The sequence below is a fragment of the Sparus aurata genome, chromosome 15 (genome assembly GCF_900880675.1).
Source record: "Sparus aurata chromosome 15, fSpaAur1.1, whole genome shotgun sequence".
Lineage (NCBI taxonomy): Eukaryota > Metazoa > Chordata > Actinopteri > Spariformes > Sparidae > Sparus > Sparus aurata.
Window position 1 is genome coordinate 24590860 of NC_044201.1, and position 16042 is coordinate 24606901.

General features: G+C 42.2%; 1 protein-coding gene across 2 annotated transcripts; it reads right to left on the bottom strand.

Moving 5' to 3' along the window:
- Positions 1-579: 579 nt before the first annotated feature.
- Positions 580-12890, bottom strand: ptena (phosphatase and tensin homolog A). 2 transcript variants are annotated; one of them, XM_030442115.1, is made up of 10 exons: positions 12081-12890; positions 8213-8297; positions 8055-8099; positions 7914-7957; positions 7534-7772; positions 7211-7352; positions 5019-5087; positions 4305-4471; positions 1900-2181; positions 580-1720 (listed from the first exon to the last, which is right to left on the bottom strand). In XM_030442115.1, exons 1-10 carry the CDS (start codon positions 12157-12159, stop codon positions 1535-1537), a joined length of 1338 nt encoding a protein of 445 aa, XP_030297975.1. In that variant the 5' UTR covers positions 12160-12890; the 3' UTR covers positions 580-1534. The 2 variants fall into 2 exon arrangements, with proteins under 2 accessions (XP_030297975.1, XP_030297976.1); XM_030442116.1 differs by lacking the exon at positions 5019-5087.
- Between the last annotated feature and the right edge of the window lie 3152 nt (positions 12891-16042).

Sequence of the window (16042 nt, forward strand, 5' to 3'; positions counted from 1 at the left end):
TTTTGCCACCTCTGCTCTCATTCGACTGAAGCTCAAATAAGCAAACTGCTGCTGATTAACGTCGATGCCCGGCTCCCTGGTTGAGTCACTTATTTGTCTGAAGTGGGCTCTTCGCCCTCAGTTGAACTTTTAATAATAATCCTTCCATCACTTCCCTACCTCAGGTCCCTCCCGCTATTTGCAGCGTTGACCTTTAAAGCAGGAAGTTACTGTTAACACAGCTCCAGCAGCTGCAACCGACGACGACAACCTGCTTTACAGCATTTTTCTCATCAAGCACAACGCTTGTGCACATTTTCCTCCCTGACTTCACCTCACACACACTCGAGTTCTGGCTACAGAAAGGGCTGGGCGCCGTCACTTACAATTACGGCTCCGGTTGACAGTTGAAGACGGCACTGGCCTCGCCGTTCGATGACAACTGCATATCACAAAAAAAAAAATTCCATTTTCATTCTGCATGATTTTCATTAACTGCGAGCAGCGCAGGGAGAATATTACATAAACCTCTGATGTAATTTTCTGAGCATGACTCAAAGCACTGGGGAACCCCACGCAGAAGACACATTTCAAAGCTGGTTTCTTTAAGAAAAGACAACATTGCATACATTTATTAGGGATGGACGCCAATTTCCAATACATGCAAATAACCATTGTCCTTTAAATGTAGTGTTGACATTATTGCAAACACTTGTCTCCCTGCTGTTTTGTGTATTATATTTTTATTATCTTAGGATAAAAAAAACATTAACAATTACATGGGATGCCTTGTTCTGCATAATTTAACGTATACACAGTGGGAACAGGAATGGCAATGCTTTAGACATCATCACAGCCTCTTCATAACCCCGCCCACCCCCAACCCACTGCCCGCATGCAGTTTGCACTGCACAAAGACCAAAAGTCACGTGAGACAGCCTGCAAAGAGCACAAGAAGCATTCACAGTAAAGGAGGAGAGGAAGGAGGAGAGGATGGAGGGGAGGGAGAGTAAAAGATGAGGAGGAGGAGGAAGGGGGAGGAAGGAGGAGGAGGAGGAGAAGAGAGGGAGTGAAACAAAGTGACTGCAGCACTGGCCTTGGTTTAGACAGGAGAAGGAGCAGCATAGTCCTAGTATATCATTCTAACTTCTCCCACACTTCAACTCCCGTCTCCTGATTGTGGTACTCTTTCCATTGTCTTTGACACAAAAAAAAGTTTGTTTATATATGCATGTATATATGTATATACATATACGTTTGTATACATATATATATAAATACATTTTTATAGCTACAGCACCTTTTCCCATGGGGCAACAGTGTCAATACCTCGCACATGGTACATGGCCGTGCCAAAGAAAAAAAGAAAAATAAAAAAACAATATATTGGTCAGGATATTTATCTTTTTTTCCCTAAAATTGGCATTTGACATGATGATATTCTATTGCCGTCTGGGGGAGGGAAGGGACAAAGGTTCTTCTTTTGAGTTTATATTCAAGTTTTCTCCTTTTTTTCTGGTGTATAATTTTCTTCTTTTCCTGTTTTAAAAAGAGTTCACACTTTTGTGATTTGCGTGTGCTGCTCTTCATCAAAAGGTTCATTTTCCGGATCAGAGTCAGTGGTGTCAGAGTATCGATAATGGTCTGGCTCATTGTCGCTAACGTCCGGGGTGACGGATGTCGAAGTGCTTGCCTCCGAATTTGAAGGCTCCTCCACGGTTTTCGTAAAATACAACTTCACCTGAAATAGCAAATTAAAACTAACTTCAGTGTGTGCAGTTAAAAATAATAAACAAGTCTCATTATGAAATCTTCCATACAAAAACAGACTGATTTGACAGAAAAGCAATTAGCTTAACAATAGCTTCAATAACGCACAACAATACATTCATCCAGCTAATATCTAAATTAAATCTTTACCTTGAAGTTTGGCGAGAAGTAGCGGTTAGCTTTGTCTTTGTTGGCCTTGTCCAAGTCGTTCTTAGTGAGCGTCAGGATGAGGTAGTCCCTGTCCCTGTCGCTTTCCCTGCCGCTGTCCCTGCAGCTGTCCCTGCACTCAGCGCTCTGCGGCTGGACCGAGCCCGGTGCCGGTAGCCCCGCCTGGCTGTCTGCATTGTTCACCGCCCCGTTCTCCATCTTGTCCACGCTCTCCTCTGGTCCAGGGATGAAAAAGGTGTTCACCCAGAAGTGGAACATTTTGTCCTGGAGGGGGAAGGTGATGGAAGGAGAAACAGAGTATTAAAAAAAAAATGTGTTGCGGACTCAGACCTGTTGGCTGGTTATTCTAAAGTTTTTCTTACTTTCAACAAATCTCACATAAAAATCAAAACCAACAATGTGTTAGTCTGTGTCTCTCCATGCTTTCAGCCTTCTCTACCCTGTCTGTGCACTCGGCCCAAAGCCCATTTGTTTCTACTGAAGAATGTGAATCTTTAAAAGCATTTCATTTTTTAAAAAAGGCTCCTAACCAGCCTGAAAACATCGAGACATTTCAGGAAATTACTGGGCCTTCAGGGACTGTCTTTTTTAGCAAACATTACTCAAAGAGGAGTAAATAGAGCATTTGTTGCGTAGTATTTTCAGCAGTGGCTTGATACACATTTGTTGTGTTGGTGAGTATTTACAGCAGCAGGACGATCAATGTGGGACTGACTCAAAATAAACTACAGTGCGATGACGATGCCAACCTGTGTGGATTATGGATGTGTTTTTAAAAAAGGTGCCATATTGTGAGTTCATACTTTTATTTTTGGTGCCTACTTGAAGCTGTTTACAGCCGTTAATGTTCAAAAATACCTTTTTTCTCATACTGTTCACTGGAGATGCACCGATCGCCAGTGGGAGGGCCATGAGCTGCTTATGCAATAATAATAATAATAATAATAATAATAATAATAACATACTTGGCGCCTCTCAGAACACCTAAGTGTTAAATGAACATTATATGGAATGACAAATTGAGTTTTATATATATGAAACATTACTATAATAACGAAATAACTGAACTGCAGATTCTTATTTTCTCTCTTTTTGTAACTTTAATTAATATACAACTGTGTTCATAATAACACACCATCTTTTAAATAACCTGCATTTTCTCCAAAATGTGTGTAAATATGAGCAGCAGAGAATCTGATATAACTGACGCTGATCAGCTGGTGACCAATCATCACTGATCATGCTAAAAAAAATGATTTCAGTCTTTGGCTGATCGATACGTGCATCTCTATTGTACGTTGCTGCATCGCCTCTGCTTGCCCAGTCTGCACTGAATGGTCAGCTCTCACAAGTCTGAGCAGACTCCACCCACCACACATCAGGTGACTGATGATATCACAACCTCACGGCCAAAACCTCCTGACGGCTCAATTGAAGACACAGTTTATGTATAAGAGCTGTGCGCTAACATACGGCCCCTTCTTATGTGCCCCATGGGAAATAAATCCGTACAGTAGACAATGGCGACACAATTTTTTTTTTTATCACATTTGAATTATGCCATGAATTACCCATGTTTATCAATTCAAAAGAACTCTTTGTCAAGAAAGTCACCAAATGGTGTGAAGATACTAAAATAAGCAATAAACAACTGGTAGCTCAATGAACTAAATCATCTCACTCAGTATACGTCACCAACACCAACATGGTCGCACAGAAAAAGTATTAAAAAAAGTGAGAATCACAAGTCGGCTCACACCGACAGCTGCAGCTGTGTGAAAGGAGAGTTTGTCGGTTCTGTGAGCTGCTAATATACGGCACAGCGTCAACTATGCAACTGTTGGGAGTGCAGTCTTTATAATGACGTATATTCAGTCTTTTTACTTGAGAAATTGACTCCCTTTAGTTAAAGAAACATCTTTTAAATTGATAAACATCATGTTTAATCCATGGTCCCATGGTGGTCCACTGGACTGGGCGTGTCTTCCCCACCCTATAACACCTAGACTTTCTACGATATGGGACATTTTAAGAGTTTTTGAGCAAAACTGGAGGTCTATGGCACAGATGCATAAGCTGTTGTCGGGCTTTAGTAAGAGACAGAAAAAAATAAACAACAGCTTTGGTTGTGGTCTTTTTATGGGATTTGTTGGCAATAAAAATAAAACTCTGTCAGCCTGATCCTTTTTTTTTTTTTTTTTAAAAAAAGCTTAATTGTTGGCACCCAGCTAAGTGAGAAAATGCTTAGTCAAACGCCTGCTGATTGTTCTTTGACCTAGCAGAGGTCGTGACAATCAACAGCTGAAATAAGCTCTTAAGACTGACAGAATTTTGTCAAGCACCAAGCAAATTATGCTCCAATGAACACACACATGGACACGACTTACCTTCTTCATCATCTTATTCTGTTTATGGAAGAACTCCACCTTGATGTCTCCACAAACTGGCAGCGGCTGGGGGAATTCGAAAAACATGTGCTTGTCCTCGCGCCGCGTGTGAGCGGGGTTCGACGTGTGAATCTTCACTTTCAGCTGGTACACCACAAACTGGGGATCTGCAAAAAGAATGTCGACGTCGGCACAGGGAGGAGGGGGCGGGAGCAAGATTATGAGATTTGTGAGGGAAAAACAGACAGAAAACAAAACAAGGAGGAGAAGAAGAAGAAGAGTGAGTGACAAGAGGAGTCAATCAAGAGAGCAAGACAGGATTACCAGTGTTATTACATGAGTTTGACAAACAGGCACAGCACACCATCACCAATCCCCCACCAACTGAGTGAGTGCAAAACATTATATTAAAATTAAAAGGCGGAGAAAAAAAAAGTCCACAAGATCTAACACCAAAAGAGACCCAGAACCAGAGAGACAGGACCCTATTCTGATAGACAGTCACGGTTTGGTCTTGGACCAGCGCAACACGTCGCATACAGCAGACTTTTTTAACCTTCCTTCTTCCTGTTAGGGTGGGGTGTAGTTGGAGATGACATCATATGCCTGTAAGCTAGTCCTATCCTGCTAGTCTACCTCCTGCCTGGTGGATCTCTGGGGCCATATAAAAGCAAAATGAGTGAAATAATAATAATGGATGAAAGGCTCATTTACCCCAATGCCAATTCCCTTTCTTGAAGCCCTGAGGGGTCGGCTCGCTCCTGTTTTTAACGGTACTGTCCCCTTAGAGAGAAAGAAGGAGATTATCACAAACAGGGCCTGGCTGGCCTGTCAGGGGCTTGACAGCAGCACAGCAGGCATACACACAAGAGCTCCACACAAATATTTACGGATATATCTGCAGCTACAAACAACATACAGTACATGGCTTTGAAGTGGAGGTGTACATCTTAAACATTTGACATGATGGGACACAATGGGGAAGGACAGAAAGGGGGAACTTGAGGCTGCTGACTCAAAAACGACCACAAACATCAGTTGAATTTAACACAATGCGAGTTATTTCTAACAGCATAATCAAACTAGCTTTGCGGCTGTTATCACTGAGATGAGCTCAAACCCGAGGCTTGAAAAGGGTGATGTGTGTGTACATGTGTTAAGACATCAAACTCAGAATAGGGCCTTTTTTTTAATAGGAGGGAAAAAAGAGAAGGATCAATACAGTCGTGGCTGTTGAGCACAGTCAGGTGTTAGGGTTTAAAAAGCCATAGAAGTCAAGAAGAGGAGGAGCTTTCTTTCTGACCGTTAGTTCAAATTGGGCATATTCAGATGCAGGAAAAGCACAACATCATGTGACTCAGACACCTTTGAGCAGAAATACAGGATAATTTGATGATTATAGAGAACTAATAAACCAACAAGAACGGTTTACTATGTACAAGTAAGAGCACAAACATGTTGAGAAAATATGGACAGCGAAAACTATTTTTGTTCTGCGAAGTGAACAGGCATCATTATCTGCTTAATTTCTCACAAACACTTAAAGGGTAACGCCTTCAATTTTACACATTCAAGAGTGTTTACAGGTCTTAAAAAGTATGACTGTATATGTAGAAAAATAAGCCCCAGAAGAAGCTGCATTAAATCTCCAGTGATGTCACTCAGTTGCTAAATTGCATTGTGGGTAATGTAGGCTCCAGGTGTTTTCAAAAGCCTTGGACTCATTAGACAGTTAAATTTTTAATTATTATTATTTTTTTATCAAAATCGATTAAGCAGAACAGAGATATTGCCCTTTTATTCCACGCATTCTTCTTACTTTTCAAAACCTGGTGCCTACATTACCCACAATGCAACTTAGCCACTCGGTGACATCACTGGAGGCAATATATCAGATTACATGCAGCTTCCTCTGGTGCCACAGATGTACTACCTTTTTCCCAACATAGGCAGTCGTACTCACCAAGACCTGTACACACACTTTAATGTGTATAATTGTTGGAGATACCCTTTAAGTTAAATTCTATGTTACAGGATGTGGAAATTAAGTAAAAATCGAGTCTAAGTGCTTCAGCATCTGTGTCACTCTGCCACTGAACACAAGGGAGAACAAGTTCCACTGTTTGCAAACACACTTTACAACAAAGTCAAACCACTCGAGCACCGAGCAAACATGCAAGGATATTTAAATACTCATGAAACCAACTAAAGCGACGCATTATCACCTGATGGCTGCGGTACTGTATGCAAAAATAAATCACTGACCAATACATTTAATTCCTTTACTGCTTATAAGAGACTTCCTGTTCGTGTGCGAGTACAGCATATAAAACTCACGCGCATGTGGCTTTTTAGTGTGCTGTCCGGTGTGCAGTGTACAGTTTACTTCCCTAATGCAGGGCAGTAAAGCTCTGCATTGTGTAACAGTGCCAACTGTAATTCCTCTCTATACTGTGCACTTGAGCCTGATCCTGTGGAGGTAGTCCTTCTGAGGAAGCTACATTTATTTTGAAATTATGACTCAAATACCTGAGATCATGAAGGCGATTTTCTGTTTTCTCAAATGAGACAATAAATTCCTCTATGACAAACAGACGGGATACGAGTCATCTTATTTCTTCAAAAGCAGGCAGAAAGCGAGTCGGCCTTCTTTGAAGACCTGATCGATAAGAAGCTGCCCTTGTTACTCAAAATGTCCAAAATACTGCAGCTGAATTCAGCCACACTCGGTTTTAACACGCCGGCGCAGGACTCTACCGTAGATGACCCTCCTCCTGTTCTATGGTGCTGAACTGCCGCGTGGGTGAGCCCTACAGTGCACAACACATCCAAGGCTCTCGTTCCGTTTGAACAGCGCTATGCAATGCCTACGCCCTAGTTTGGAGTTAAAGTTGAACATGACTCACTGCAGGTGCCCCCGCTGAACATGGGGAGAGTCTCGAACACCATTTTGTGGAAGAGGAGCGCCACTGGCTTGTACTCCAGCTGGTTCTTCAGTAGGTAGCTGTAGTAGTAGACGTAACGGCGCTGGCTCGGGATCGTTACTCCCTGAAATGAGAGAAATGGTGATTAAAGATCCCAAATGTACAAAATGATGCTCCCGTGTGTGTGTGTGTGTGTGTGTTTGCGTTCAAGTGTTGCATTATTTTTAGTTTCAGCTCCTGAACATCTGCAGAAAATAATTAATTATAGCTGGACATAGACACATGGTCTCCGATTAACATCTCACCTTCTTGTCCCTTGTCCTGACTTCCCCGTAAAAGTCAAGCGCTTCTTGGGCCTCCATGAATTTGCCGCGATGGAGGAGATAAGCGCAGATCATGACTCCAGTGCGGCCCTTCCCGGCCTTACAGTGGATGGCCGCCACGTGATTGTCATCCTCGCTGAGCCACTGGTCCAGGTCTTCACAAAACGGCTTAATTAGCTCCAGCTGAGGAGGGTTGTGGTCTTCGAAGGGGTACTGTGCAACTGATGCGTGACGAGTCGCAGGCCCACGCAAAGATGTAACCAGAGAGCGGGGGGAAAAAAAATGTTGACAGGTCAGAGGAGACGAGACGGAGCGGAAGACGCAGTGGACATTTGTTTTAAGGAACATGTAAATCAGCCTACCTCTGCAGTTAAATTTGGCAGCATCGTAGTGTCTTTCTGCGCAGCTGAAATGGGAAGAACAGAATCCAGTTAGCGCACACCGCACACAGAGGAAGTTATTCAGTGCACAAGGAGAAGTTCAGGTTTATGAGGAACACTTACAGGTTGTAGATTTTGTAATGGTTTTTATGCTTTGAATCCAAAAACCTGTTTGCAGGAGAGAACCAGATATAGAACACATTTATTAGGTCAACCACCTGAGCAGAAAAAAAAAAACACATATTTCTCTGACATCTCACTTTTCTATCAGCAGAACTCACCGTACTACATCATCTATATTGTTTCTGTACACGCCTTCGAGTCTCTCTGCAGGAAAGCCCATAGCAATGATGTTTGGGTAGATATCTGTTGAGGCAGGAGTCAAGGAAATGTTTCGAGGAACCCAGACACAAAAACTAAAAAAGTATATCTACCTTTGTTTTCAAGAGCAAATGCACTTTCAATATCTAAAGAAAGAATTAGGCACATATGCACAATTAGAGAAATGCAGGGATGAGCAGCAGATCATAAAAAAGTTTTAGCCAACATCCCTACGAGGGTGTCATTGTAGTCATGGATAGATGGGAGCACAGAGGAAGGGGCGCTTACAAGGGGGTGTGTGTGTGTTGTGACAGATGGCCTTGACAGTGAGAAGCAGGCAGAGAGGACGGGAGTAACAGCGCTCCTGCACAAGCCAGGCCCACATGTGGGTGCACGAGGAGAGTCTCCGCTCCCTGACCTGCATTTATTTTTAGAGCCCAAAGTTATATTGGGATGATCGCAAATGTTCGGCTTATCTCTCTTTCAAGCGCAGCCGGACCAATTTGAATATCTGTGAGGTGGAATGCAGGCAGTATGAAGACGCAGGTAAAAAAAAAAACCCAGAAAAAACAACAACCATGAAACAAATACCCTTTGTGTTACAGCTTCAGGTTGCACATGAATGACGGACAAGATAAAAACATTTTTAAAAAGCAACACACACACGCACACACACTTCCACTGCAAGTTCTGGTTGCACCGTCTCACCCGTGCTGCATCTCGCTGCCTTTACATCACCGAACGTGGCCGCCTATATCAGCGCTGTAAAACGTCGCGGCCAATTACATGGCGACATACGTGCGATCTTTAAGGCACACATCAGTGTCATGTTGCAGTGAAAAGAATAATTGCGTTGGCATGCATGTCTTTGAGGCTCGGCTGCAACGCCTACCTGTAACTGCAGTCTGCCTGTCGCCATAAGCTGTGGGATTTCACACTTTAACCACTGACTAAAGGGCAACCTTTTCTTACACTTCCTGTGCCACGGTGTCAAAAATAGAAAAGCTGAATAATTCTAATTGGATGTGTCTGTTTCAGTTTGAGCAGACCATATTTTTCCAGAGTCAAATCACTTTTTAACTGGTCAGAATAATTTGACACGCGCGGTCTGACAACTCTGGTGAGAGAGCGCGGCTGGGCCCGACATAATCCTCAACTTTTTCTTTTGCTAGTGTGCACATATACATGCAAGTACCTGCACATGCACAAGCACACAAGAACAACCCTTTTTCAGCTGTTAGTATAGACAAATGTTGAGATCCAGAACAAGCAGACACACAAAGAATAATGCAGTTTCAAAGATCTTTAGCGGGGGGGAAAAAGGCAAATGTCACTAAAATTCGTGGAGGAATTTAATAAGTGCCCTAATGCAGCTCAAGTATGGTCAACACAGGCCTTGGAGGATGAATTCAACAAGAGAAACAGCAAATCTATGCCATTATTTGCATTCAGCCAAGCTACTTCCCTGTATCTTTCAACATGGAAGCCTTTTCTGCACATACTGTGCCATAATCCAGTCTAATAATGTCTCAAAAACCTAATTAGGAGCCAAACACAGGTTTGCTATGCTATGTGATGGGCTAGTCTAACCCTTGTAACTAATGGCAGAGACATCCCAGTAAGACTATTATAAGTGTTTTCAAAAAGCTCCAGAGCTCCCAGGAGAGCCTCGGCCCAGGGCATGGGGGGCTTGGTCTCTGCAGCTGGGAGGAAACGCACATACGGGACCCCCGACGGAAGCTCCAAGTAGGAGGGGAAAAAAAAAAAAAAAAACAGAGAAAGAAAATTTGCCGTTCAGGCACGCCTTTTCTTTAGAGCCAGCCCTGCCTCAGCTCTATGCATACGCCAAATCCACAACTGAGAGCAAGAGAGAGAGAGAGGGGGGGGAAAAGGGAGAGTGGGAACCTGCGAGCGCTGAGCAGAGGAGGGGGGTGGGGAGGACAGGAAAGGAGGAGAGCAGCAGAGGAAAGGGGGCAAGCAGAGGGAGGGAGAATTAGAGTGGGAGTAGTAAAGAAAAAGAGCAAAGGAGAGGTGGTGGGTTGAGAGGGTAAGAGAGGGAGAGAGAGCACTCAGACAGCAACGCTGATACAAGATCACTGGCAACTCTATTTTAAGGGCAATTCCCAGAACTGTGATACTGCATTACATAACTGCAGAGAGCCCATATTGTTTTTAGACGCCATGCCAAAAATGATAAAAGGCATGGTTCGAAAGGGCCCACATCTGAACAAGAGGAGCCAAAGAAAGATGCCACTTTTGAGTGGCGTGCCCCTACACACCTCCACAAAGACACATCACAGTCCCAATAAAAGCTTTACCACATTACACAACCAGGTGAGAAGCATCTGATCAAACACAGTGATGCACACGATTCAGCATCTTCAGTCACACATGTATCCCAGCAGCCAGGATTCAGCTCAGTATGTCATCTATAGTACAGTGTTGAATCAAAGTATCTCCATTAGAAAAGACAAATCAGTGCTCGGCGTGTTTCTCAAGCTAAAAACAGTGCACATTATGTCCATAAATACCAAGGCGTGTTTAACTTGTATGATGCTGAACAGGACCAGATAGGAATGCAATTACAATCATTTTTTATGATCAATTCATCTGCAAAATGCCTTTCTCAGATCAGGTCGATCAATCAGTTGGTCTATAGAGTGCAAGAAACAGTGATAAAAGCTTTATCACAATTTCCCAGAGTACACCTCTTCACGGTCTATAAAAAGGGAATCATTTTTTCTCTCCCAGCGAAACTAAGAAAACCAGCAAATTCTCACATTTGAGAAGGCGGAAGCAGTGACTTGTATGGTTAAAACAGGCAAATATCAAATCTGTTGCAAATTGTATCGATTGAACCGTCAATCGTTTACCTCTTCAGCTCTGACACCAGAAATATCAACCTCCGGACTGAACGGGCAGAAGAGGCAGCTTGACATCCTTACAAAATGTCATGTGCACAAACATCGACACAGCCATGACCTACTCACAACACTGCAGTTACATTTTGCATTTCGCTGGCCATGGACAACCACATCATTCGCTAATCTAGTTTATCATCAGCCAAGTGAGTAGAAAGTACTGACTTCAGTAGCAGCGAGACTGCACTGGGGAACCAGGTCAACTATTATCAGTGGTAACAGATGAGAAATGAGTGCTGCAGAGGGGCCAGAAATAGCTATTCTTAAATCTCTATGAAGGGAAAATAAGATGTTCATCGGATATTTTCAATCTTTTTTTGTTAAAAAAAAAACATTTGCTGGAATCTATTAATCCATCACCTTTTCTCACCTTGTGACTGTCATCAGCTTTCCAGCTTTTGCATCATCAATCAAGAAACCAGCCATATGATGAAGCTACATGTAAACCATCTAGATGCATTGACATACAGAACATAAAACACGATTTAAATACCATCTAGCTTCCTCCACACACCAACTGGTTAAAAAAGATGACTTAATGCCACTAACAATTTCACAACCTCAAGCTAGTTCCACCGCTGGGTTACTGGCATGCAACTTAAATGGCCCGTCGTAAATTTTAAACACACATCCATGTCTAGTTGAACAGGGTTTTCCAGCAATAACATGTCTATGACATGTATGCGTGCTGGTTTGACAGATCCACCATCTTTCAAACATGCTGGGTGACAGCAAAGCTGCGCTGTCTGACCAACTAGCCAGCTAGCTCAGTAGCAGAGAAGCTAACTACCCTCACGTTACTCCACTGACGTTTCTGGTTCCAGTTCTCCTACTCAAAGCAGCGATTACACACATTACTAGTTAATGTCCCGGGTGCTGTGGAAATTAGAAACACAGGGAAGGATACATGTTAAGTCCAGGTCGAACCCATCCTCTTGATATCTCCTTTTGTTCCGGCTGACCATTTCTTTTATAATCGCAGCCATTGTAGCAGGTGACAGGAGTCTATATGGGTAAATGGTGAAAAACAGGTTTTTCTACTCTTGGCCGTCTGGTCGTGTGTGTCGCAGTCGGTGGGTCTGCTCTCGGTCGCTGGCTCCTCTCTGAATTTTGCAGGTCCTCGCAGAGACGTGCTAGCCAGCAGAGCTAGCCCTGGCCGTCGGTAGGATTAGAAAGGCTTTCTCTGGATCATAAAGACGGGCCTTGCTCTGCTCCTCCGTGCAGGCCCGACTTTCCCGATCCTGCAATTCGTCTTGCAAAAACCCCCGAATAAAATACATGCAGTTGTCCTCGGAAAACCTTTAGATGCCAGACACGGTCCGAGCCGATGGCTCAATCGCCGCCGCTGCGATTGACAGCGAGAGGACAGAGAACTCACCGGTTCCCGAAACCCGTATCCAGTCACTCAGACGTAGCTAGCTCGCTAGCTAACTAGCTAGCTAGCGCAGCTAGCTAGCAACAATAGCTAATGCTACCCCCTTTTTCGATCCAAAAGCCTCTAACGATTCAACATTGTCATCGACTGATTGCCAAGAACACATCTGAAAAAAAGTGACAGGCTCCACCTTAAATGTATATAAACTATACAAAGATTAGGTATTTGCACAGATTCGTTTGACAGTTCCGTCCCGGGGAATCATCTTCTTTTTCTCGTTCCTCTCGCTCCAGCTGAACTCTCAGGCTCCCATCATGGCCTCCACCGAAGGAAAAAAAGAAGGTAGAGCAGGCTGGGATTTTAGAACAAATATCCCACCGCGACTCACGATGTAGTCCGTCTGTTTAATTATACCCGGCAAATGCAGCATCAACTAATATTGTTCCAACAATTCATATAAGGTGCCAAAGAGCAACTACTGACATGTGTAGTTGTTTTAACCCGTAAAAGCGCCACAATCGAGTTATTTCGTGCTTCTGGCGGAAGGATAAAGTGAGTCCGCATGCGACGCTCCCTTCTGTCAAAGTGATCACGTGTGGCTGTAATTAGGGAAGTTTCCAACATAATGTCACTTTTCGCGGTTTAAACTGTCATTTCAGCCTATAGAACATACACCCGTGTTACATAACGATCTATAACACGTTTATTATCTCTACAGAGGGACATTTATGTACTTTGCAGCACCGTCATCGCGTTCTTTATAGAAATACTTCACATTAATCTGAAATTATAACAATGTTAATTGCATGAGACAAAAACATTCACCATACACACGTGCTGACATTGTCTTTATAAGAAAAAACAAATAAACAAGACACATTCATAGTCAAGTTTTTATTATGATGCAGTAATTCTCAACAATGTTAATCATAATAATTTCTCATTTACTTTACAAGTACACAAACATGTTATCAAAATGTATGATGATGAGGCTGCAACCTCACTCTATTTCTATTAAGATGTTTTAAAGTGCCAGAGCTTACTGGTCAGAGCTGTTCAGACCGACATATTCAAATGTTCTTATGGCTTTATTACTTTATTATTATATGTAAATAGAATATTTTGATTTTGTCAAGTAAGTTGGACAAATAAAAATGAGAAAAAGTCACCCTGTGATCTGAGAAAAAGAGAATTATTCCATATTTTCTGCCCGATTCACTAGATCATTATTTGAAAACGAATTGGCACATATACAGAATAACCACCGTTGGAGCTCAGATGTGTTCCCACCAACAACAATCAGTGCATGCTCCTGTGATCAGTATGTCAGACAGTGATTTTGGAGGCAGGGGCCCATTATTGTTATAGCCGGGCAGCACCAGCTGCAGAATGACATCCACATTATATCTATCACCTATCCCTTGTCCATACATCATGACTATGCAAACGAATTCCAGATGAAATATGCGAAAATGACATTCTCATATTTACAAAAAGCAGCCCTGCACATTAACCTGAATACCTGCGTGCTCCTGTACGAGGAACATCACATTTTGGGGTGTTAAAGTAGGATTAGCCTTTATTCTGAATTATTAGGCCTGTAGGACACAACAGATTTACACCAGTCGCTGTCCCCGTCATTTCTCAGCGACATGAAATGTCGGATGTACAGTATAGTTGGAGGTTTTATATACAGTAAGTACTGAGGGTGCAGTTCAGCAGATTTAAATGGGGTTACCTGGAACATCGCAGATTAAATGATCTGATCCCATGTGAGGCTAATTAGGAATCTGCTTCTTACAGGGGGACACTGGTTCTCCTCATAGACGGACGCTCATCTCATAGCCATGTAAACCCTTACAGATTAATGACTGGCAAAATTAATCAGACCTTCAAGTTCACTCAACCATCTCTTAAGTGTAATTTGAAAGCGTCTCAGGATCTCCTTAATCTGTTATAAAAGATCGAGCTCGTAAAGCCCAACCCAGAGCTGAAACCCGGGTTATCCAATGCAAACAAAGGTGCATAAGAAATCATACTATTTTAAAAAACCATCTCCTCTGTTTACTCTTTATTGAACAGACTGTTATTTAACAGTCTTGGATAGACTGATTATCGGCCTGGTTGACTATCTGGGTCGATATTCTGCATTTTCTGATTATCAGAATAAATATTATATATATATTTTTTTTTGTCAGATTCCAGAAAAAAATTACTAATTTAAAAATGTGCTACTTTGGCTCTGACCCGCTTATAACCAGGCTTCGGGAGTAACAGAACCAATGTAATGTGATATCATAATTAGGATACAAACCATAATCAGGTAAAGTTACAGAACAAAAAACAATGTAATCAGATTACAGATACAGTCAGAAAAAAAGAGTTACTACAATCAGGATTACAATTTTGAAATACGAGTCAGTAACCACGCTCATGTGTACACATGACAACACTTCATGAGTCTCACACAACATCACTCTGGTCCTGAGTGAAACTGAATACACTCGTTATTAAGATTAAATATAAACCATCTTATTGATGTTTTTTCTCTAAGACTTATTCACTTATGTCTGGTATTGAGGTATTCCAAAAGTAATGGAAAGCATTCAGCTTACATTACTTTAGTACTGTGATACTTGTATATCTGACAACAGCTAATTACTTACTGTATTAGAACACATATTTAAAGTAAACCTCCCAGTGAGGGCTGTCACAGTCATTTCAATTACACACCAATCGTGGTGAAAAGAATTCTGGATATCGACGTCATCATGATTATCGCAGGATCTCCTCTGACAGAAGCCACACAACGTGGTAGCATCGTCGTCATCGAGCATTCAGCTGCATCACTGCTGTCGACTCTAACAAGCGTCATCATCAGTATATCGTGTCAGCCCCACTCACAACTCTGCCCACAACCATATCTGGTGGGTTAGAGGGTTCATGTGATGGCCTTTCAACACTGAATAACATGAATCTGCAGAGTAACTACAAAACTAAAGTAATTAAGTACATGATCATTTACTTCAATCACTGTTTATTTAAAATTTTGACACTTAAACACAAGATTTGTATTTTTCCTGCAAGTGCATATCGGTCCTAAATGTTTGTTACAGGCCTCCTTGATTACTTAATAATCTGTATCAGTATGAACCCTGAAAAAAAAATCGGTCTACCACTAGACAACAAGTCGCAATACAGGACTATCGTTGGTCTGGTCTTAGTGAGTACTATCATGATGTAACAAATTACATCTACTCAAATTACTGTTATTAAGTCATTTTTTGGGTACTTCCAAGTCTGTAATTGTCTAATACTTGAGGAATGCATCAAACCATGTCATCTACTCTATTACTTTTAAAACCTAATTGAGTATTGTGTACAATTTGAATTAATTTCTAAACCCTTTTTCTGTGTTTTGTAGCCAATAAGGCTGTCCTGATTGAAAACCTTTACATACTGACATATAACTGTACAGCAGGAGCAGGTTTGGG